Here is a 23,086-nt window from a genome sequence, read left to right on the forward strand (position 1 = left end):
GGGGAAGCCCTGGAGATCTGGAGCAAGGCGGCAGAGGGGTGCTGGAGTTACCCAAGTCCTGCACCCCCCCTAGGCCTGGCCAAGCAGGCCTCCGGCATCAAATCAATGTTTCTTAAGATGAAAAGCCAGAAGGGAAGTGGCTTAGATTGTGAAAATTAGATCACTAACGAGTTTTCCAGGAAGGTACCTGTGTCATCATTTTTGACAGTATGTTTCTGTCATTGGGTGAGGTTTTCACTGCTGTTATTTATTTGGTGTTGAACTAAATTCCTGTATAGGGGGTGTGAACCAGGGCAGTTTTCAAAACCAGAGGAACATCTGAAGTGAAGAGGCAAGCTTACACCCAGTGTCTTCATTCATTGTGAATTATTACTTCCTTTACCCATTATTTTGGTTTTATTCTTCATTCTATGAACTACTGATTTGTCTAGTTCACAAACTTATCCTCCTTATGGTCTCTTTCACCCAAGAGGTCATTTTATACAAAATTCTAGGTATATAGGTATATAAAGTAAGTATACAAATGGAACATTTACTGACGATAAACTGTGATGAAATTGGATGCCACACCTGGGGTGGCTCATATTCTTATTCAGTGCTCACTCCTGGGAAACTTTGCTGACAATGCAGTGTCGGCTCAAATCCAGGTTTCAAACCTCAGGCTTTTGCATGCAAAGCCAGATATGGAGGTTGGAGAGGTAGTACAGCGAGCAAAGTACCTGTTTTCTGTGCATGCTGCTATCCCAGGTTCAATCCCCAGTATCACATATGGTTCCCCCAGCACCTCTAAAGGTGATTCCTGAGTATAGAGACAGAAATGACCCCTGAGCATTGCCAGGTGTGACCCACAAAAAAAAAAAAATGATTTGAAAATGCTTGTCCTACTAATTATAGTTAGGTCATTTGTTTTTGGAAACATAACCCAACTTGCCCTTACTTGACGAACTGAAAATGTTCTGAGACGGCCATAAATGTTTCTGTAATCGCCAGACTCTGGTTTAAGATCATGTGAGCAGTGGAAATCAGGCCGAACTCAGCTCTCATTCTCGATAAAGGTACTGGGCTTTGGGCCTTGACTTTCCACCTTGACTCCTTGCAGCGTGCAGCTTCCTGTTGACACCTTTGAGCAATAAGAGAATCCTATTTCTTTTTCTTTCTCAAAGTCTACAAGCCAAAATATAGCATAACCCAAGAAAAACCTAAATAAGAGCATTGTAGGAAGTTTCCCTTTTGCTGAGCATTTATGCTTATTTCTGGAATGAATTGTGCATAGAATAAAAACATGGAGTTACTTTTCATTGTGACTAAATTGTTATTTCAAGTTTTTTCATTCGTAGAACATCAACTTACATGCATGATTAAAGTCCAAGAAACATTTTTAAAACCAAACTGTCGACCCTGACAAATGGTAGAGTCGCTTAGAGCATCTGCCTTACAAGCTTATGGTCACTCACTCAAATCCCCACTGACCTTCATGCACCAAGTGCAATCTGCTCTCTCCCATCTCAGCATCACCGGCAGTTTCAGGCCGCAGCCCGTGAGCATTGGTGTAAGCACTGTAGCAACTCCCATAAGCACCATGGCTGAAGGGTATAAGAAAGGGTTAGAGAAGAAAACTTTTATCTAATCAAAGCTTTATTAAGGGCTTAATACGAAGGAGATATTTTATTTGTACATAACTGAAACTTCCTAATATTTTCAATGCTGTTCACATGTATAGGGGATGTGACTCACAGGTAGAGCATTTATTAGCGTTGCATGAGACCTGGATTTAGTGCTTGGCTCTGACAAAAAAAAAAAAGCATAAAACTGCTTTCAGTTAGTCTCAGAAGTCACGAGGTCAGTATAATGACAACATTTTTTGTAGAATAAGGATTAAAAAATAGTGCATGGAGCCTAGAGCAATAGCACAGCAAGTAGGCATCTGCCTTGCACACGACTGACCTAGGTCCAATATTTGGCATCCCATAACATCCTCCAAGCCTGTCAGAGTAATTTCTTTTTTTTTTTTTTTTGGTTTTTGGGCCACACCCATTTTGATGCTCAGGGGTTACTCCTGGCTATGTGCTCAGAATTGCCCCTGGCTTGGGGGGGACCATATGGGACACCGGGGGATCGAACCGCGGTCTGTCCTACGCTAGCGCTTGCAAGGCAGACACCTTACCTCGAGCGCCACCTTCCCGGCCCCATCAGAGTAATTTCTGAGTGTAGGGCTTCCCCTGAAAAGCACCAGGTATGCCCCCCCCCACAGAAAAAAGTATATAATGATATTTTGTGCCTTGGCTTTAAATTCTAGTTTATTAATTAATGTGGATTATACTCCTGTAAAGAAATTTATGATTAAAAGAAAATTAAGAGGCCAGAGCTATTGCACAGCAGATAGGGCATTTACTTTGCACGTGGCCAACCTGGATTCAATCTTCAGCATCCCATCTGATTCCCAAGCCTCCCAGGAGGAATTTCTGAGCATAGAGCCAAGAGTAATTCCTCAGCACCACCAGGTATAAAACAAAAACAAAAACAAAAAAGTCCCATTAAGGGGACAGAAAGATAGTACAGCTATTAAGGCTGCCTTGCATGTGATCAACCTAGATTCAATACCCAGCAACCCATATGGTCCCCCAAGCCATGCCAGGAGTAAACCCTGAGCGTCACCAAGTGTATTGTTAGAACTAATAGGTAAATAAAAAATAAACCATTTTTGTAAATATTGTTGGGTTACATAGTTTGGAACTCAGACGTAATAAATTAGCAGTCTGCCTTTGGGGGAGAGCTTTTCTTTTCTTTCTTTCTTTCTTTTTTTTTTTTTTTTTTTTTGGTTTTTGGGTCACACCCGGCGGTACTCAGGGGTTACTCCTGGCAGGCACAGGGGAACATATGGGACACTGGGATTCGAACCAACCACCTTTGGTCCTGGATCGGCTGTTAGCAAGGCAAACACCGCTGTGCTATCTCTCTGAGCCCCAAGCTTTTCTTTAAAACTGCCAACCTTATACTAGAAAAATAGAATTAACACGGGAAAGTTGTTTGTGTTATTTTATTTTTTTTAATTTATTGTGCTTATGTTTGAGACTAAAAAGCACCTTGGCATATGGTGAAAAATAAGCAGTTATTTTTTCCGAAGACACCACAATTGGTAGTTTAATTTGTTGCGTTCTTTTTAAGAACCTTGGCTCCTTAGACCCAAGGGCAGTTGTACATTGATACTTTCAACCATAATTTGGGTAGGAACAAGGACTTGATATAGGAGAAAGCAATTTTCAAGTTTCAGAAGTTACTAACAAGAAAGAACGCAAGGGTGGGATGGGGACTTAGTGGGCTTATGTGTAAAAAAAAAAAAATGTAGGGACTGCGTTGATCAACTCAGCAGAAACTAAGTTTACTTCAAGAAATGAAGATGTCATACGTATTTCAGTCCACAGTATCATTTACTCATTCCAACAAGACCAGTAAGGAGTGTCCATAATCCCAGCCTCAGTCAGATAGATCTTTCTATCTGAAACCCCATATTCTGTAGAGCACAAGCAAGTTGGGCTTGCTCTATACTTACTGCCTTTCCTGCACTAGCCTAGGACTGACTGCGATTCCATCCCCCGGCGTCCCATATGGTCCCCCAAGCCAGGAGCGATTTCTGTGCGCACAGCCAGGAGTAAAACCCCTGAGCGTCACCGGGTGTGGCCCAAACCCCACCCCAATAGTTTCTTGGCCATTTTATTCAGAATAGCTTGGAAAAAAGAAATAATAACGTCTGTTCATAAGTGATGAGTGTATCTTTGCAGTATTAATCAAGAGCGGTGCATTTCATATATAAGGTAAGAAGTATCGCTTTGTTTTGCTCATTTTGGAGTTTGGAGGGCTCAGGGATTGATTCTGGTGGAGCTCAGGGGACTATATGTGGCTGCATGCCAAGTGTCTTACCCACTGTATATTGCCTGTCAGCACTCTAGCAAAGTTTAAAATGGCTTTTTAAAATATACACATTCAGGGGCCGGGAAGGTGGCACTAGAGGTAAGGTGTCTGTCTGCCTTGCAAGCGCTAGCTAGCGTAGGACAGACCGCGGTTCGATCCCCCGGCGTCCCATATGGTCCCCCCAAGCCAGGGGCGATTTCTGAGCACATAGCCAGGAGTAACCCCTGAGCGTCAAACAGGTGTGGCCCAAAAACAAAAACAAAAACAAAAAAATACACATTCTTTGGTTTATCTAAAGACTAAACTAGACAAATAGGACACCATTGGAGAATAATTTGGGAGGGAGTCAGAGGGTTTTTTGACTTTATGATAGGCCTTGACAAATAGGGACCAAGGTTGTGACTCAGTGCATATGCCTTGCATGTGAAGTCCTGTTTTGATTTCTGGCACCTTATGATCCTCCCAAGTACTACTGGAAACAGCTCCTGAGCACTGAACTGGAAGTAACTCCTGAGCAGAACTAAGTGAGGCCCAAAAACCAAAGAAAAAGAAAAATGGATGTGATTGTCACGAAGTGGAAGGAATGGGGGCAGGGGCTGAAGAGAGATGGCTGGTGGGTGGGAACATTCTACAAGTGCAGGAGGCCCAGGTTCAGCCCACAGCACATAGCTAGGATTCCCCTTCCCCATATTTAAATAAAGAAAAGTAGGGGCTGGAGAGATGGCACAGCAAGTCAGGCACTTACCTTGCTTGTGGTCAACCCACGTTTAATCTCTGGCATCCCAATGGTTCAGCAAGCACTGCCAGGAGTGTTTCCTAAGTGCAGAGTCAGGAGTAAACTCTATGCTGGGTGTAGCCAAAAATAAACCAAGACATGGTGTAGAAAAGGTGTGATAAGTGGATGGAAGGGAATGTTATTGTTGAAGGAAACAAATGGAATCAGTTTAGTACAGATAATAGGGAATCTAGAAAAAACTGTATTTGCTCATTTTGGTGGATAACTAAAGAGACTTTGGTGGCGGTGGTGGTAGTGGTTTTGGGTTACCCAGTGATGCTCGGGCATTACTTCTAGAATCTGCACTCAAATTACTCCTGGCAGGCCCAGGGAACCATAGGGGATGCAGAGGATCAAACCCAGGTCAGCTGCATGCCAGGCAAACGCCCTCCCTATTGTGCCATCACTCCAGCCCTATAAAGAGACATTTTAAAAGAAGACAGGTCCCTCAAAATCTAAGTATGTAGGGAGTTTTCATCTCTTGGTGTTGCAATCTAACTTTAGTTAAGACAGGGTATGATAGACCATTTTTTATTTGTTTTTTTTTTATTTGAACTGTACCCATTGGTGTTTGGAAGTTTCCCGAGGGGCCAGGGATCAAGCCTTGGGCCTCCTGCTTTTGAGCGATCTCCCCAGCACCATCTTTTTTTTTTTTTTTCATTAATTTTTCTATAGCAGTAAATAGAGTGAGTGAGAAATTTATTTGTAAAAAGTGGGAGGAGGCCAGAGAGACAATACAGCTGTTCTTGCACTTTGTCTGCCCAGGTTCCCTGGCACAGGCCCAGGAGTGATCCCTCTGCACATCTGGTTGTGCGGACCCTCACCCACCCCCAAAAAAAATATGGGACGGAAAAACCTCACACATCCTAGATGTTTAACTACTCCTCTTTCTGTTTTTATGCTCCACACCGTAGTCCGTGAGTGCCATCTGGTCGATTGTGTTGGAAAAAAAAAAAAGACTGGAGGAAACTCAAACTCGAGGCTGACTGCGTGGGGAAGGATGTGTGGAGTGTTTGTTTAAGAATCCAGACCCAGCCCGGAGAGATAGCACAGCGGTGTTTGCCTTGCAAGCAGCCGATCCAGGACCTAAGGTGGTTGGTTCGAATCCAGTGTCCCATATGGTCCCCCGTGCCTGCCAGGAGCTATTTCTGAGCAGACAGCCAGGAGTAACCCATGAGCAACACCGGGTGTGGCCCAAAAACAAAACAAAAAAAGAAAGAAAAAAAGAAATCGCTCCTGGCAGGCTCGGGGGACCATATGGGATGCTGGGATTTGAACCACCATCCTTCTGCATGCAAAGCAAACACCCTACCTCCATGCTATCTCTCAGGCCCCAGGAGTCCATATTTTTAAGGATACTAGTTTTTGGGGTTTTTTTTTTTGGGGGGGGGGGAGGTTTGGGCCACACTCGTTTGATGCTCAGGAGTTACTCCTGGCTAAGTGCTCAGAAATTGCCCCTGGCTTGGGGGGGCCATATGGGATGCCAGGGGATCGAACTGCGATCCTTTCTTGGCTAGCGCTTACAAGGCAGACACCTTACCTCTAGCGCCACCTCGCCAGCCCCAAGGATACTGTTTTTTTTTTTGTTTGTTTGTTTGTTTGAGGTTTTTGGGTCACACCCGGCAGTGCTCAGGGGTTATTCCTGGCTCCTGGCAGGCATGGGGGACCACATGGGACACTGGGATTCAAACCGATGACCTCCTGCATGAAAGGCAAACACCTTACCTCCATGCTATCTCTCCGGCCCCAAGGATACTGTTTTAATGTAAGAATATTTACATGCATCTCTAGAGTACTGAAGTTGTTTCTGTAGCTGTAATTTTGCATTTTGACTTGTTCATAGATTGCATCCAAAGGTCTAGATATCTTAGAAGAAAAATTTTTTTCCTATATTGTTATTTTCTGTTTGGGTAAAAATGTTATACATGCTTTTAAACAAGAATCTTTCCCCTTCCCTTCATCGCTGGGAGCATCTGACTGTGACCTGAGCTGAGCTCTGGGGCTCACGCCCTTGGCCACAGTTCATGTCTTTTGTGCAGACGCGGTGTTTGCCAGCTCATGCTCTGTGCCTGCCCTTTACACATGATAGCAGTTGTGCCCAGCAAGGGTCACTGCAGTGTTCTCTCAGGTGCTTGTTGTGGGTTGCACTTACAGTACTTCTCACCTGCAAGATTTGACATCACAGACGACAGCTGCCAGGAGTGCATTTAGCACGTGTGGTGTGGGCCCAGGAAAACATAATTATGACATAAGTCTGCAAGGCACTCCTCTTTTCCTCTTTCTTTACCTTTATCTGCTCTCTACTCAAGCTGTCTCCGCAACTTACAAGATGATGCTTTCGGAATTTTCTTCTGGGCCCAAGTCTTAGATTCTGTAATGATACTATACATAGTCTAGCATCTGTTTACTCTTGCAAAATATTTTCAGAGGTGTCTCAGCTGATTTGTTTAGGTCCATTTTCTCAGGAGCCCCCACCTATCAGTGCTCCTGACAGAGAGGTATTTGAGTGAGCTTGGGCAGAGACTTCATCTATATATTCTCTCCTCAGCTATCTCCTGGTTTCTTTTATTTTTAAGTAATTCTAGGCTGTTTTACTTGTCCAACACGTCTTAATCTTTCTGGTCACACATCCCTCAAATGAAACATACCACATAGCCCGGAACTTCTGAGAGTTACAGTCTAGTTCAGCAAGTCCGAAACAGTAGAAAAAGAGGTAACAAGAAACATGCAGGCTACAAGAAACAAATGGTCATAGTCCCTGTAAACTTCACACACACACACACACACACACACACTCTCCCCCCCCCCCTTTCACTCTATCCCCCCCAAATGGGTCTTTCTGTGCTTGGGACCCAAAATCTAAAGATGCGTGTTTCTTGTTCTATCCCCATTTCCTTCCAAGTCCCGCCTTCACCTGCCTCCTCACCCTCCTCACCCGTTGTGTTGCCCTCTCCTTGACTTGTCTCTAAGCCAGTAGTAGAGTCAGTCAGGCAGATGCTTGACTGAAATTTCTGCTGGAATTTCACTCCAAATGAGACTTCCAGCACATGGCACATGCATCGCCAACATGAGTCAGGTGCCATTCTCACCCTTCTTCACTTCTTTTGATGGGTACAAAATACCCTGTGACTGCATAGGGCCTGGCCCTTTGGGGCCTCCTTTATCAGACCTTTCTTCTCGACTCTGTCCTTGAAGATAGAGGCTCTTCATACCTCATGGCCATTATTTGTCCATTTGGATTTCTAAAAGAGAAGTGCTGCCTTTCCCCCACCCATCCTCTTCCTTTCTTTCCTGCCTGCTCTTTCACCACTTCTATGAAAACTATGATTTCAGGAGCCATGTTCCCACCCCATGAAGCCTCCTAAGGACTGTGCTCATTCAAAAACACCTTTTCCCCCTCCTTCTCCTTTCTCCTGTGGTCCCGAGTTGTAGCTCAGTTTTATAAAACTTAACCCTGTGTGTGTGATGTCCTGGTTTTAATCCCTGCCCCTGAGGGAACAAACAAGTACACGTGCATTTTAGTTTCTTTTTTTTTTTTAACCTGATTGATTGATTGATTGATTGATTGATTGGTTTCTGGGCAACACCCAGCAGAGCTCAGGGTCTTCCTGGCTCTGCACTCAGAAATCACCCCTGGCAGGCTGGGGGCCCATATGGGATGTCAGGAATCGAACCAGGTTTCTCCCGGGTCAACCGCATGCAAAGCAAATGCCCTACCACTGTGCTATCTCTCCAGCCCCTTGCATTTTAGTTTCACTAAAAGTTGCCACTTATTTAAAAATCAGTTTTCAAATCTAGTTTATTTTTTTTGGGGGGAGCCTATGTGTCCGTCTTTACCAAGTCAAGTTTGACTGTCAGACATAAATGTACTAACTAGCATGTTTTAAAATGCTTTATACAAACATGCTAGACCATCCAAGAGAACAACACAGTTTGGTGGGTTTGCCAGAGTTTAGGATTATCAGGCTGCTGCCTCCAATGTCCTGTCTGAGCCACATACAAGGCTATTTCCAAGGTGGTGAGCGGCAGGCAGCTTGGGGAACTTCTCCACTAGCTCAGGATATGCATCGCTTTTTCCTGAGTAAAATACTCAGCCAGAGTGATGTCTGGTCACTGATCAGCTACTAAATCTGCTTTCTTTGTTTCCTTTCAGATCTGCCCAATCTGTGCAGCATTGCCTGGCGGCGATCCCAATCATGTCACGGATGACTTTGCAGCTCATCTGACACTTGAACACAGAGCCCCTAGAGATTTAATATCCTTTCAAGAGGCAGCGGGGAGTTGTTTGGAACATTTGTTGTTTGAGGTGTTTTGTTTTGTTTTTTTTTATTATACGGGCTGTGCCTTGTCAATTTTCAGGGGCCACGTGGTGCCAGGAATCACACTCAGGCTCACACATGCCAGGCATGTGCTCTGTCACTTAAGCTATCTCCCCGTCCTGTTTTGTTTATTTTTTGTTTGTTTGTTTTGGTTTTGGGGCCACACCCAGTGGTGCTCAGGGGTTACTCCTGACTATCTGCTCAGAAATAGCTCCTGGCAGGCACGGGGGACCATATGGGATGCCGGGATTTGAACCAACCACCTTAGGTCCTGGGTCGGCTGTTTGCAAGGCAAACGCCACTGTGTTATCTCTCCGGCCCCTGTTTTGTTTATTTTTTAAAGACTCACAGAAGACAGTCTAGCCTCCAAATATATCTGACTTGCTTTTGAAAAGTGACCAAGTCGGTGTTAAAAGGTGATTTCGTGCTTTTCTTTTTATTTGCCAGTACAGTTACATGAACTGTGCTATTAAATGCTGGTGACTTGCTCATCATCTTTAGTTCATTATGATCAAAGGTTTAACCTGGTAGTAAATCTTCAGAAGGATATTTCATTCAAAAGAAGGAAATACTAAGCCAAATTAAAATCTAATTAGATATAAGGGTTTGTCTGCTTCCTTTCCTGTCCCTTGATGCCCTGGCCCCATCACAGCAACAGTGGCGGCTGGTAGGTAATTTCAGGGCTCCTTTCTCTCACTACAGAGACGTCCTGATCCCTCTGAATAGGAACTCAGGGCTCACGGCCAGCTCTGAATTCCTTTCTCACTTTTATTTCCCTCCTCAGCCCTGTTTTTCCAAAGTTCCTGGCATGTCTTCTACTGTGTCCGGGGGTATCTGGTCCAGCAGTACAGGCACTGTGGCACACTCTTTCTGGTTCCAGGTCATGGATCCTTTTCCAGAAACTGTCACCTTTTCGCCCAGGCCTCTGTCCTAATGGGATGGCTTCCGTGTTCATTGCAATTAGAAGCAGTGCATGAGCTGGTCGGAACTTTTTTTTTTTTTTTTTTTTGCCAGCTTTAGTTTTGATTGGGTGCTACAACTGGCTGTGCACAGGGCTTACTCATGGCTCTGCACTCAGGAATTACTTTTGGCAGGCTCAGGGGCCCATATGGGATGCTGGGGATAGAGCCCAGGTTGACCATGATCAGGGAAAGCCCCTAATTGCTACGCTATTTCTCTGGCCTCAGCAAGATTTTTTTATTTTTAAGGACAGTGGGATTATACGCAAGGTTCTCAGGGGCTAATTGTGGCTTGGTGCTCAGGGTACCATATGTGCAGTAATAAGTGCTCAATTGACCACATGTAAGGCAAGTAAGTGCCTTAATCCCTGAACTATATCTCCAGTCCCTCTTTGCCAGATTTTGTTACTTCCTTTTTTTCTTTTTTCTTTTTTTTTTTTTTTTTTTGGCTTTTGGTTTTGGGGCCACATCCAAGGGTTACTCCTGGCTATGTGCTCAGAAATCGTTATTTGCAGGCAAATTGCCCAGAGAGGCAGATGTGTCCGGCCCCATCACATTGCACTGCCAAGGCCAGACCACAAGAGTCTGTAGGCCTTATACAGTCCTCAGGCTGGGCATTTCCATCCCCTTTTACCTGGGGAAAAGTTCTTTCCCATTGCTTAATCCACAGTGTACAAGTAAACATCATTACTTTTCAGAGTTAATAGCCCTCATACTTGTGACATTTGCATTCTAAGTTAAGTGTCCTGTTTTCAAATGTTTCCAGTTTAGGAGATACACATGTATCTTGCAAGATCTCAATTGATTTTTATTCTCTTCTATGAAAAATACCTGAGTTATTTCCTTAACTTTGGAGTCACGATGAATCGAGTGGTGTTCGCCATGTCCGTAGAATGTTTCACCCTGGTCGGGGACTAGGAGGTCCTCGTGCCCGGAGATCAAACATGCACTTTACTAGCAGTTCTACTGGCGGACTTTCCTCTTCTCAGAGTTCATATTCTCCAAGCAATAGGGAAGCCATGGATCCTATAGCTGGTAAGTTTGTTTATATTAATAAAGTAAACAAATGATACATAGTGGAAATGGAGCAATAGCACAGTGGTAAGGTGTTTGCCTTGCACATGGCCAGTCTGGGAGGGATCCAGATTTGATTCCTGGCATCCCATATGATCCCCCTAGCCTGCCAGAAGTGATATCTGAGCGCTGAGCCAGCAGTAACCCCTGAGCACTACTGGGTGTGATCAAAAACATCAATAGCAAAGATAAAATTATAAAAGGTTTTTAGAAGATTCCATGCTACAACCTCTACTAAGTACAACAAATTAGGAAAAAAAAAAAAAAAAAAACAAGGGATTCGGCTGGAAGAAAGTAAAGAAGAAATTTCTCCTTGCCCAGATTTGAGAACTGTATTGTGAGATGTGCTGGAAAGTGTATGTTTTTAATAGCTTTGGAAAATCAAACTTAAAAACTATATCCTGGGAGCTGGAGCAATTTGCTTTGCACTCAGCCAACCCGAGTTGGATCCTAGGCATCTCCTGTTGCCCCCTGAGCTGGCAACAGGATTTCTGATTTCTGATTTCTGAGTGCAGACTCAGGAATAACCTTTGAGCACCACTGGGTGTGGCCCTAAGAAGCAAAAAATAATAATAACCAATAGCCTAGGACATGAATTTTGTTGCCTTGGCACATGGCTGGTCAGCACAGAAGATTAGTAACAGAACTCATGGGCTGGTCCCAGAATAAAATGGGGGCAATAAATCTCTTGGAGCCGAGAAGCTCCAAGTTGGTGCACATGGCTAGAAGACCCCGGTTCGAATTCCAGCATTCCATATGGTCTCTCACCTGCCAGGAGTGACCGAGCACAGAGACAGAAGTAACTCCTGAGTAACTCCTGTGCGCCGCCAGGGGTGACCCAAAAACAAACAAAAAAAATTTGAGATGAGCACCATAGTGTCTTCAGTTCACATGTGCTTTGGTCACCTGGCTGTACGATGAGCTCAGCACACTGAATTTTGGAAATTTAAAAAAAATATTATTCATTTCAGGCAGGGATGTGGCTCAGTTATAGAGATAATGTCTTGCCTATCTTTGGTAATGGGCTCTTAAAGTTTATTTCTGGAAGCACAGTTCACAGCTGAGAAATTCTCTACATGACTGGTAAGTTTCTTTCAATAAAAACCAGTTTCAGGGCCAGCGAGATAGCATGGAGGTAAGGTGTTTGCCTTCCATGCAGAAGGACAGTGGTTCAAATCCCGGCATCCCGTATGGTCCCCCGTGCCTGTCGGGCGATTTCTGAGCATAGAGCCAGGAGTAACCCCGAGCGCTGCAGGGTGTGACCCAAAAACAAAAAACAAAAAAAAACAGTTTCTTGTAATAATGGGCTAAGATGCCTCAGCTTCAGTGACAGAAAGCAGGAGTGCTAAAGCTTAGCCCAGGGCATCCTCAGATGGTGTAGTATCTGTGGGCCAGTAGTCAGCTCCTGGTAGGAGAGGTTGGCCTCCAGATAGGGGAAAGTGATTGCTGCACCCTTCTTGGAAACAAAACAAAAAACACACCAAAACAGCCCACCAAGTAGGGTATTCAGGAGCCTAACAATGCCATCAGTCAATGCCACCAATGGTATTTGACTACTCGCAAACACCAGTACCAGAAAGAAGGCAGAGGTGAGTGTGCAAAGGTCAGAGAAGTGATTCACATCTGTTGGATTGAAATTAAACAATTTATTAAATCATTCAGTAAAGTTTAGTGCCTGTGATGCATCTGGCAGTATTTTGAATACTGGGAATGTTAGAAACAGGCTTAATCCCTGCTTTCAGGGAGCTCATGTTAGAATGGCTTATGTTAGGATTGGACCATTATATGAATCACTTATCTACTAAAATGCTAAGAGAAAGCACAATAAAATGCGTCCATGAAGCAAATAATTTAAAAGAGCAATCTCAGACCGAGATGGGGGGAGGGGGGAGTTGAGTGCTTAAAAAATATATAGAAAAGGGGATTAAGGCACTTTACTTAAATGCAGCTAACCCAGGTTCAGTACCATTACTGCTAGAAGTGATCTCTGAGCACAAAACCAGGGGCTCAACTGCCCAGGGTATGAACCATTTGGGCTTGGACCAAACCTCAAAGAACAGTCACTGTGATGTTTTACTTCAGACAAAAATAATTGTATGTTACCACAGCAGCCAGCCTTCAGGAGGCTTTCAAAAGGGCATTGAGCTCCAAGTTGAAACTATTGTCATGGGAACCTAAAGGTCTTTCTGATGTTCCTGTGTAGCGTTTGTTTTCCTCTGTGTTTACCAGGCTATCTGTGCTTCCATTGGCAGAGCTTTTGTCTCAGTTGTCAGGAGTGAGACGATCCGCAGGAGGACAGCTTAATTCTTCTGGCCCTTCTGCATCTCAGCTACAACAACTGCAGATGCAGCTGCAGCTGGAACGGCAGCACGCCCAGGCAGCCCGGCAACAACTGGAGACCGCACGCAACGCAACTCGGCGTACTAACACAAGCAGTGTCACCACTACAATCACACAATCCACAGCAACCACCAACACAGCTAACACAGAGAGCAGTCAGCAAACTACCCAGAATTCCCAGTTTCTTTTAACAAGGTACCTTGGTTATTAACGTGACCTGGAAAAGGAACACTTTGTTTGCATGACACATTGTTTTCATTTCTCTGCTTATGAAGTATCAGTGATAGTAAATCAATTATTGTAGAACCTGATTCTATTTCTTTCAACAAGTAGCTAAAAGAACTCATGTCTATCTATATCAAGGACTTAGACCAGATCCTGGCCCATAGTGTGCCTCTCCCCTTGTTCCTTTAGGTTCCCTGTGCCCTTTTCAAAGGGGGGACAATAGCCATTTTTGAAGCAGCAGGGCCTCAAGGAACAGACCACTGTGACACTTCCCCACGCAGCCTTCCATCATTATCACGGTCTCTCCCTCTTTTTTTTTTTTTTTTTTTTTGGTTTTTGGGCCACACCCGGCAGTGCTCAGGGGTTACTCCTGGCTGTCTGCTCAGAAATAGCTCCTGGCAGGCACGGGGGACCATATGGGACACCGGGATTCGAACCAACCACCTTAGGTCCTGGATCGGCTGCTTGCGAGGCAAACACCACTGTGCTATCTCTCCGAGCCCTTCAATTATTTTTTTATTATCCCAGTGCTAGTGTCCCTCTCTTGGCCCTGAAAATGTAGGGAAATCAGTCCTGAAATTAGACAAAAGTTTCCATAACTCATTTAACAAGTAACTCACGAGAATCCATTCTTGACATCTGCCCAGTCCCTGTGCAGATGAGCCAGGTGCCAGCTGAGTGTAGCAGCGTCCATTGGAAGAGCAGACTAGGCCACTGAGTCACGCCCATCCTGTTTGTGACCCTGGCAGGAGCTGCACAATGGTCGTCTAGAGGTGTTTTCTTTTTTGGGAAGACTTACTGGGTGGAAATAAAAGTTCTAGGGACCTTTCGATATATTTTTGTTCAGTCAAATTCTTTAGTCACTACAGTTTATTTTCGTGACTAGAGTCACTTCTTTTTCTCTTTTTTACTATCTTCAAGTGAGTTTTTTCTTAGGAAAATCACGACTTCTCTATTTCATTGGAAATGTTGTTAAAAGTGGACATTTCTCTCATTGAACCCATTTAAGCACAGATTAAGGTAGCAGTGTTGATACAGGCATGTCCCCACTCTGTGCGATTGAAGTCATGAGCTAAGCACTGCCAAATATGTGCCTCAAATCCTCAGTCTTGCATCCTGGAACCACTTACCGGGTGGGAAATAGCTAAAGATTGGTCCTCCCACTGTTCCTCAGCTCTTTACCCACGGGTCCTTTTCTTTTCACTCACACAGGTTGAATGACCCCAAAATGTCGGAGTCGGAGCGCCAGTCCCTGGAAAGTGAGCGTGCAGACCGCAGCCTGTTTGTGCAAGAGCTTCTTCTGTCCACGTTAGTGCGTGAGGAGAGCTCGTCCTCCGACGAGGATGAACGGGGGGAGATGGCAGATTTCGGTGCTATGGGCTGTGTAGATATTATGCCTTTAGATGTTGCTTTAGAAAACCTGAATCTGAAAGAGAGTAATAAAGGAAATGAGCCTCCGCCACCTCCTCTTTGATGACATCCCACGCACGCAGTGTCCTCTGTGCTGTATTTGCCAATGAAAGTGGACAACAACTATCTTGGGTTTGTTTGGTGATTGTAATTTCAGGTCTGTCACTCTTGTTACATTGTGTACATTCAAAAGGAAGAGAGAAAATATATATGATAATCATTTCCACTTCACTAATTTTTACTTCTAGCAGGTAAATGTAGGTCGCGGCGCAGGGGCGCACTCTGCTGCTCCCTGTCCCCCGACATGCAAAAAGGCTCTCCTAATACTCCACATTCAAACTGAAGAGGAAAATTGAAATCTCTAATGAAGCTGCTGTGTGTATTTATGAATATTAATGAATAAAAACTGCTTGGATGGTTTACCTTAACTACTGCATGAGGTTTTTTGCAGCGTGCATGAGTTTTAGTGACCTTGTTATTTAAAACAAAAAATTAAATACAAGGTGTAAAACTTAAAACAAAAAAAAAAACAAAAGCCCAAAGCTTTCCCAAACATTATTCAATGGTTACGTGAGAAGCAAGTTACCTGACAAACGAGCTTTTGAATAATGTCTGCCTGAATCTCCTTTCTTTGTGTGCCTCCTAAGCACAAGGCCAGCCTGCAGCGGCCCGGCAGGCCACCGGCCCCCTCGGTGGCTGCCCCGTCGCCCTGTCAGTCATCGACCCCGTGGGAGCTCAGCGTGTCCGCTCGCCTGCGAAGACCCTGGAGAGCCGCTGTCGGAATCTGCTGCAGGGCCTTTGTGTGCCCTCAAAACAAATCCTGTTCATCCTTGTTTGCAGTTTTGACTTTCTGTGGTTGTTGGAAATTTTTTTTTTCAATTGTTAAATGTTTTATTCGGGTGTAGATGAATTTCATTTATCCACTGTTCAACAAAGTTAACCTGAATTATGTTGTCTTTGTTTAAAAAAAAAAATCTCACATTCTCAATCATATTTCGCGTTATTTATGTATTTGCTTCATAGTTTGCAGAGACAGATCGTTATTGGGGGAGCTTTGAGGATTTGCCTTCCCCGATCTTGCCAGTATAGTACAACCAAATTCTTAATGCTAACTTTAGCACCTTTTTATTTATTGGGTTTTTTTTCCTGGCATAAGAAGTAAAGCCTTTTAATTGAATCATGCCACCTATATGCCTATATTATTAATCCTATGTGTGTAAAAAAAAAAATGTATAGCTTTTTGGGGCTTGTTTGGGGTGTGGAGGAGCCGGGATATTTTTTTCTTTTCAGTCTCGGTTTCTGTCATAGACTTTCACAGTAGCTCCAAGGCAGGGACAGTGGGTACAGGGGGGGTGGGGGGCAGTTTTTGGAATGTAATTTAGGACTTTCAAAAAAAAAGGTGCGCACAGCTTCTGATAACTTTATAACTAGACTTACCTAATCATGTCTCTTCCCGTTCTCTTTCCTCTGAGCCCTTTTCTCCGTCTCTCTCCTGTCATCCTTTTCCTTCCCGTCTGCTTCTCCGTCTCTTCACCATGACAAGCATACAGACTTGAACACTCTTCGGTGTTCTTCCGAGAACTGTGAATCCATGTTCATCCAGATGTAACCAAAAATGTCACCCACATGTCTCCAAAACTGTTGCTTCTCTGAAACTTCAAAACTCCCAACAGTTTTCAAATACAATAGCTTTGTTTCCTTTAGTTTCTGTGATGGAAAATGTTTTCAAAGACAATTTTACACCCGGCTTCTGGTTATACTAGAAGTTAAGTTCAGTGGGGACTTTTTTTTTCTTCCCTAATTTGTTGGTGAGAAGTTTCAAAAACCAGTTTTCAAGTTGTGGTCTTTTCAAACACGTCTTCAGCACATAAGTGACACATTTCAATAAAGCATTTTCAAGACTGTTGACCACTTGAATTTCTTTGGTGTTGATGAATTAGCCTAATCTTTCATCAGAGATTTTATATCTCCAACACTTAATCCAGTATTTTTTTATGCTCAACTTGGAGGCCCTGACTGTGTGAATGTGTTACTATGGATGTGAGAAATTAAAAGTTGCCGATTATTTGCTGTCCCTTTTCTGGAGATATTCTGGGGGAATGTAAGATCTTTTTTTCTTTTTTAAAAAAACCTGTTTTGAGGGAACAACTGTAAGTCCATCAGGGCAAATTAATTTTAATGATTAACACTTCAGAAGACCTAAAGGTTCATAAAAATTCCATCTCATGTAGAATACTGTATATTATTTTTTACCAGATATTTTACAAATACCTCACCTCATCCTGTATGTAATCAATAATGATGTATTATTTTAGGGTAGAAAGACACAGACTATCAATATAAAAATATATTTAAGCCCTTCATATTCTTGTGTTTTTTCTTTAGTTTCTGACTAACATCATAGTATTGGAATTATTGAATAAAAATAATTGCAAAGACTTTGATGTGAAGGAGACAAAACTAATAGATATACCATTGCTTATCGTGGCCATCCTTTTCAGTTCCTAGCACCAGATGCTGAGTTTTGCAAGCTTTTTGTGCAGTTTTGAGTGTTTAGGATTTAAGTTTCATAAGTGTTCCACAATGTTTGTCTTTAGTTTCTCTTCAGAACTTTAAATCTTTTCATTCAGCATGTTCTAAAAGTTTAAAGTCATGACTCAAAGCAATATAGTGAAGTATAGGAATACCCAAAACATTCCTACACGGAATGTTTGGAAGTATTGGTTTCTATTTCTATATATAGTATGTCTTAAGAATCCCAAAGTAGGGCCCAGAGAGATAGCACAGCGGCTTTTGCCTTGCAAGCAGCCAATCCAGGACCAAAAGTGGTTGGTTCGAATCCCGGTGTCCCATATGGTCCCCCGTGCCTACCAGGAGCTATTTCTGAGCAGACAGCCAGGAGTAACCCCTGAGCACTGCCGGGTGTGGCCCAAAAACCAAAAAAAAAAAAAAAAAAAAGAATCCCAAAGTAGGGGTCAAAGATCAGACAACACAAGGCACTTACCTCACACAGCCCATCCAGGTTTGTTCCTTAACTCTACATATGGACCCCTGAGCAGGACTGGAAGTATAGCCCCAAAATAAAAGAATACAGAGTAGGTCCTGCTAAGCTGGAATTAGAGTCTGGATGGCATGGATATTTAACCAGAATAATGGAACTTGGGATCATAGCCTCATTTTCATTGTTTTCTAGAAATGTTCAGCTGAACAAGTAGGAATACTTGCACATATGTGTGACACATGTGTGTCTGTAACATAATCATTTCTGTGGCTGGCTCCAGGGAGACATATGGGTTTATATTAGGTCCTAATACTTTAACACTGACTGCATTGGGTTCTCACTTTAGTTTGAGGGGTCAAACTTAGGGCTTCTCATGCAAGGCAAGTGCTCTACCACTAAGCCACACATCCCCAGGCCTTTCATGAAGATTTTCAGTAATCACTAAACATTGTGGATTTTCTTCTGGTCATAATTTATATAAAATTGGACCAGAGTTCTCGTGCCCCTGACAAGTATTCCACTTTACCTGAACATCCTAGTCTGTGGCTCATGGCATTGTTATAAACTTTGATAGTTCCTGTGTCTGTTTGACAGCAAGCAAGGAAAGGAGTTTCAAGATGAAAGGGTTTCATGAAGAAGAAAAAGGTCTGAATAGAATCCTTGCATCAAAGAGCTGTTTTTTGGTGGTGGTGTTTTTTGTTTTTTGTTTTTTTTTTCTTTACATTCAGCTACCATTGAAATAGTGGATGCTTGTAATTTCTTCACAAATAGGTGCATCTTGTGGAAAAAGACAGTGGTGTCTAATTGCTGTTTTTAAACTGTTGCATGCAGTTTTGAAGTCACAGAGTTGGTTTTTGTGTACAGTAGTGAGAGTCAGTACAAACTTTTTCTGGAGTTATGTTCAGTTGGTCTCATTACTGGCAAAAAGAAAAATCCTGCTTTGGGTCCAGAGAACAAGTAGGGCATTTCCCTTGCAAGCTTACCAACTGGGTTTAATCCCCAGCATCCCATATGCTACCCTCTACCAGCCAAGAGTGACCCTGAGCACTGCCAAGTGTGGCCCCAATACAAATAAAAGTGCTTTTTTTTTTTTTTTTTTTTTATGTTTTTCCTACAAAGTAACCTTTAAGCAAACAGCACCTCGCAGTTGCTTCCCACCATACACCAGCCTCTGGACTTTGAAACTGGACTCTAGACACCAAAATCTTCCCCTCGACTGTTAGGGCAGTGGGGAGAGGTTAAAGTTGAAATGCAACCTGGAGTGGCAGTTCCAAACTTCATTTATTAGTGATAATGAAAAATTCTGTGGCTTTAAACGTGGCCTTGGGCAGAGTACCTTAGCCCTCTTAGGCTAAGACACTTATTCCTGTTTGACCACCAGCATTTCATAGTGTCCCCTTAGTACTGCCAGGACTGATCTCTGAGCACCGCTAGTTGTGGCCCCCAGCCCCTCCCCCCAACATTAGAACAGCAACTCAGATGACTTCAAACTAATGTAAAAACCTGGTTCCTGGGGGCCGGAGAGATAACTTGGAGGTAAGGCGTTTGCCTTACATGCAGAAGGATGGTAGTTCGAATCCCGGCATCCCATATGGTCCCCCGAGCCTGCCAGGAGCAATTTCTGAGCTTAGAGCCAGGAGTAACCCCTGAGCACCGCCAGGTGTGATCCAAAACCAAACCAAAAAAAAAAAATTCTGGTTCCTGACACCCATCAACATGATGCTTAAGGAATACTTTGTTCCCAACAGTTTCGGCCCACTTCAATGAAAAAATATTTTTGTTTTGGTTTTTGGGCCACACCCGGTGATGCTCAGGGGTTACTCCTGGCTCCACCCTCAGAAGTGACTCCTATCAGGCTCTGGGGACAATATGGGATGCCGAGAATTCAAGGTCCATTTCAGATCAGCAGTGTGCAAGGCAAATGCCCTACTGCTGTGCTATCCAGTCCCTGAGAATATTTTAAAGTGAATTTGGAGAATTCCTTTCTTAAGCATCCCAGCAGCTAATGGCTAGAAACGTGTCACTTATTCAGCTTGTTGGGCAGATTCAAGTTTGAGAAGTTTCTCGTTTGAGTTGAATCTGCTGGCAGGTGAACAGTACTTTGGCTTTTGTGGGCTTAAAATGACAAGTTAGAACGCTCCCCTTGAGTTTTTGTGTCTTAGGAAGTCAAACTTTATAGTAACTCGTTAAAGATCTTTCCATCATAAAAAACCCTGTCTGTAAGGTTGGTGCAGGTGGAAGGCTAACCCTAATCCTTGCACACAGCCAGCCCTGGTTTAATTTCTGGCACCATAGAGTCCTCCAAGCCCTGATCATATGAGTTAGTCTTAGGCATCTCCAGGAGAGGCCTGAGTCTCCCATCCCCCCAGAAAAGAACTCCCTGATTTTGTGTCCTATATCTTCCATGGTGCCACAAGTGCCCATCAATGCTGAAGATGATTCACCCCCTCCAGCTGATTTTCTCTGGGTGACAGACAACTGCGTTCCTAACATGCCCTTTGCCACCAGGTTCTTTCCTTTGGAGATAGTGGAGGGGACATTTGGTTTGTTGGCTCCATTGCTTACATATTGTATCACCCCAGCTTCATTCTTATGGACTCTTTGAATACAGTTTTGATCCTAACTATTAGTTTTATTACACCTTGCAGTGAAGACTTTTGTGTTCTGGGGTTTTTTTGTTTGTTTGTTTATTTTTTTAATTTTTACAGTTTGCACAGACATTTTCTGCAAGAGAATCTTCAGACTTTTTTTTTGGGGGGGGGGGGTTTACACTGGTGATTGTTGGGCTTACTCATGGCTCTGTGCTCAGGGATCACTCCTGGGAGACTTGAAAAACCACATGGAATTTTGGGAATTTAACCTGGGATGGCCACATGCAAGCAAGTACCCTCTGGTCTCTCCAGCCCATCCCCCAGACAGTTTGTTTAGTGGCTGCACACAGCAAGACAGTGTTACTCCTGGTTCTGCACTCAGGAATCACTCCTGGGGACCATGTGGGGTGCTGGGAATTGAATCTGCAAGGCAAGAGTACTAACAACTCTACTATTGTTCAAGCCTGACAGGTTTGTTTGTTTTTTATTTGTTTGTTTTTGTTTGTTTTTTGGTTTTTTTTTGTGTTTTTTTTTTTTTGATTTTTGGGCCACACCCGGTAATGCTCAGGGGTTACTCCTGGCTATGTGTTCAGAAGTTGCTCCTGGCTTGGGGGACCATATGGGACACCGGGGGATCGAACCGCGGTCCGTCCAAGGCTAGCGCAGGCAAGGCAGGCACCTTACCTTTAGCACCACCGCCCGGCCCCTGTTTTTTGGTTTTTGAGCCACACCCAGCGGTGCTCAGGGGTTACTCCTGGCTGTCTGCTCAGAAGTAGCTCCTGGCAGGCACGGGGGACTATATGGGACACTGGGATTCGAACCAACCACCGTAGGTCCTGGATCGGCTGCTTGCAAGGCAAACGCCGCTGTGCTATCTCTCCAGGCCCTGACAAGTTTTTGTTACTTTATTTTGTTAACCATGATTTACAAAGTTGTTGACTAATGAGTTTTAGGCATATAATATTTCAGCACCATTCCCACCTCCAGTGTCAACCCCCATCACCAGTTCTTTTTTTTTTTTTTTTTTTTTTTTTTTTTGGTTTTTGGGTCTCACCCGGCAGTGCTCAGGAGTTACTCCTGGCTCCATGCTCAGAAGTCGCTCCTGGCGAGCACGGGGGACCATATGGGACGCCGGGATTCGAACCGATGACCTTTTGCATGAGAGGCAAACGCCTTACCTCCATGCTATCTCTCCGGCCCCCCCCCATCACCAGTTCTTTACTCCATCATCCTCGACCCAACCTCCCTGCCTGCCACCCGACAGACACATTACAAAGTCTGGTGGTTGCAGCTTAGATCTCATGTTTTCATTGTTGTTGCTTCTGTGTTTTGGCTTTAGAGCTCTCCTACCACCATCTCTTCAAGGAGCAGAACTTTCTCCCCTTCCCATCTCGAAGTGTTCTCCAAGGTCTCTGTTCATGTTCCATTTGGTAGTTTTGTGGATCAGTCTGATGAGGAAATTAACTTCCTTCAAGCCTGCTGCCAGATTGACAGGTTCAGATCCTGCTGTAGGGGAACAAGGAGATAGCAGTCCTGGCACAAAAACAGTGGGTACATCTTCCCTTCAGTACTGGATACAGTCCCAATTTTCTCCTAGATGACCATGGTCTGTATAAAAGGTTTACTTGAGGCAGAGAGGACATAATGTTTCAAGTAAATTTATTTGTAATACTAAGTCTAAACAAGTAGGCAGGAAGCCAACGATTCACAGATTCTGGTATCCTACATATAAACTCAGCCAGTCTTGAGTGTCTTTAATCTTACCTCTGAGAGCCCTGTGACTAACTTGACACTAGTTTCACTGATGAAAAGTCTTTATATATATATATATATATATATATATATATATATATATATATATATATATATATATATATATATATATATATATATATGCTGTACACTAATTAGAAAAGAGCTTGTCAAAGCAATCTGAAGCTTAGTGATGATACAGCCTCACTCTTACCTGACCACTGAACATTCAAGCTGACCTTGGCAAACATCCACAGCTAGACTGTGCTGTGTACTGCAGAAGGCCACAGCTCCTGACTAACCCCTCTTTAATTGGGTTCTCTTTAAAAACCTTGGCCACCAGCCTTGTTGGGGAGGCACACCCAGCTGCTCTGGGCAGTCTGTGCAGGCTCCACTCATAGTAGGGTTTGGTGAGAGTGCTGGGGCTCAATCTTAGGTCAGCTGCCATGCAAAGCAAGCACCTCAGCTGCTGTACTAGCTCTCTAGTCCCCAGCTTTTTTTTTTTTTCTCCCTTTGGTCTGAGTAAACTCTTAAATACACACTTAAACATTTATGTTACCACTTCACTTTCTGTTTCATTCATGAAAGCACAAAGCTTCACTTCAGTGGCTGCATTAGTACATCATTTTTAAGTGTAATACTCAACGCATTCAGACGTCCAGGTGTCTTGGCTGTTCTGCAGGAAATTCCTATAGCTTTAACACCCCATGAATATCTCATTTATCTTCTCC

At 43.6% G+C, this 23,086-nt stretch overlaps 1 protein-coding gene across 1 annotated transcript in view; it reads left to right on the top strand.

Moving 5' to 3' along the window:
- The window catches only part of KCMF1 (potassium channel modulatory factor 1), an 88,885-nt gene extending 71,968 nt beyond the window's left edge, over positions 1-16,917 (top strand). Inside the window, exons 4-7 of the mRNA XM_049784936.1 lie at positions 8,838-8,939; positions 10,823-10,997; positions 13,289-13,571; positions 14,814-16,917. Of these exons, the coding sequence (XP_049640893.1) occupies positions 8,838-8,939; positions 10,823-10,997; positions 13,289-13,571; positions 14,814-15,075 (822 nt within the window). The 3' untranslated portion in view covers positions 15,076-16,917. The remainder of the gene's footprint in view (positions 1-8,837; positions 8,940-10,822; positions 10,998-13,288; positions 13,572-14,813) is intronic.
- Positions 16,918-23,086: the final 6,169 nt, after the last annotated feature.

Source organism: Suncus etruscus, chromosome 12 (genome assembly GCF_024139225.1).
Source record: "Suncus etruscus isolate mSunEtr1 chromosome 12, mSunEtr1.pri.cur, whole genome shotgun sequence".
Classification (NCBI taxonomy): Eukaryota; Metazoa; Chordata; class Mammalia; order Eulipotyphla; family Soricidae; genus Suncus; species Suncus etruscus.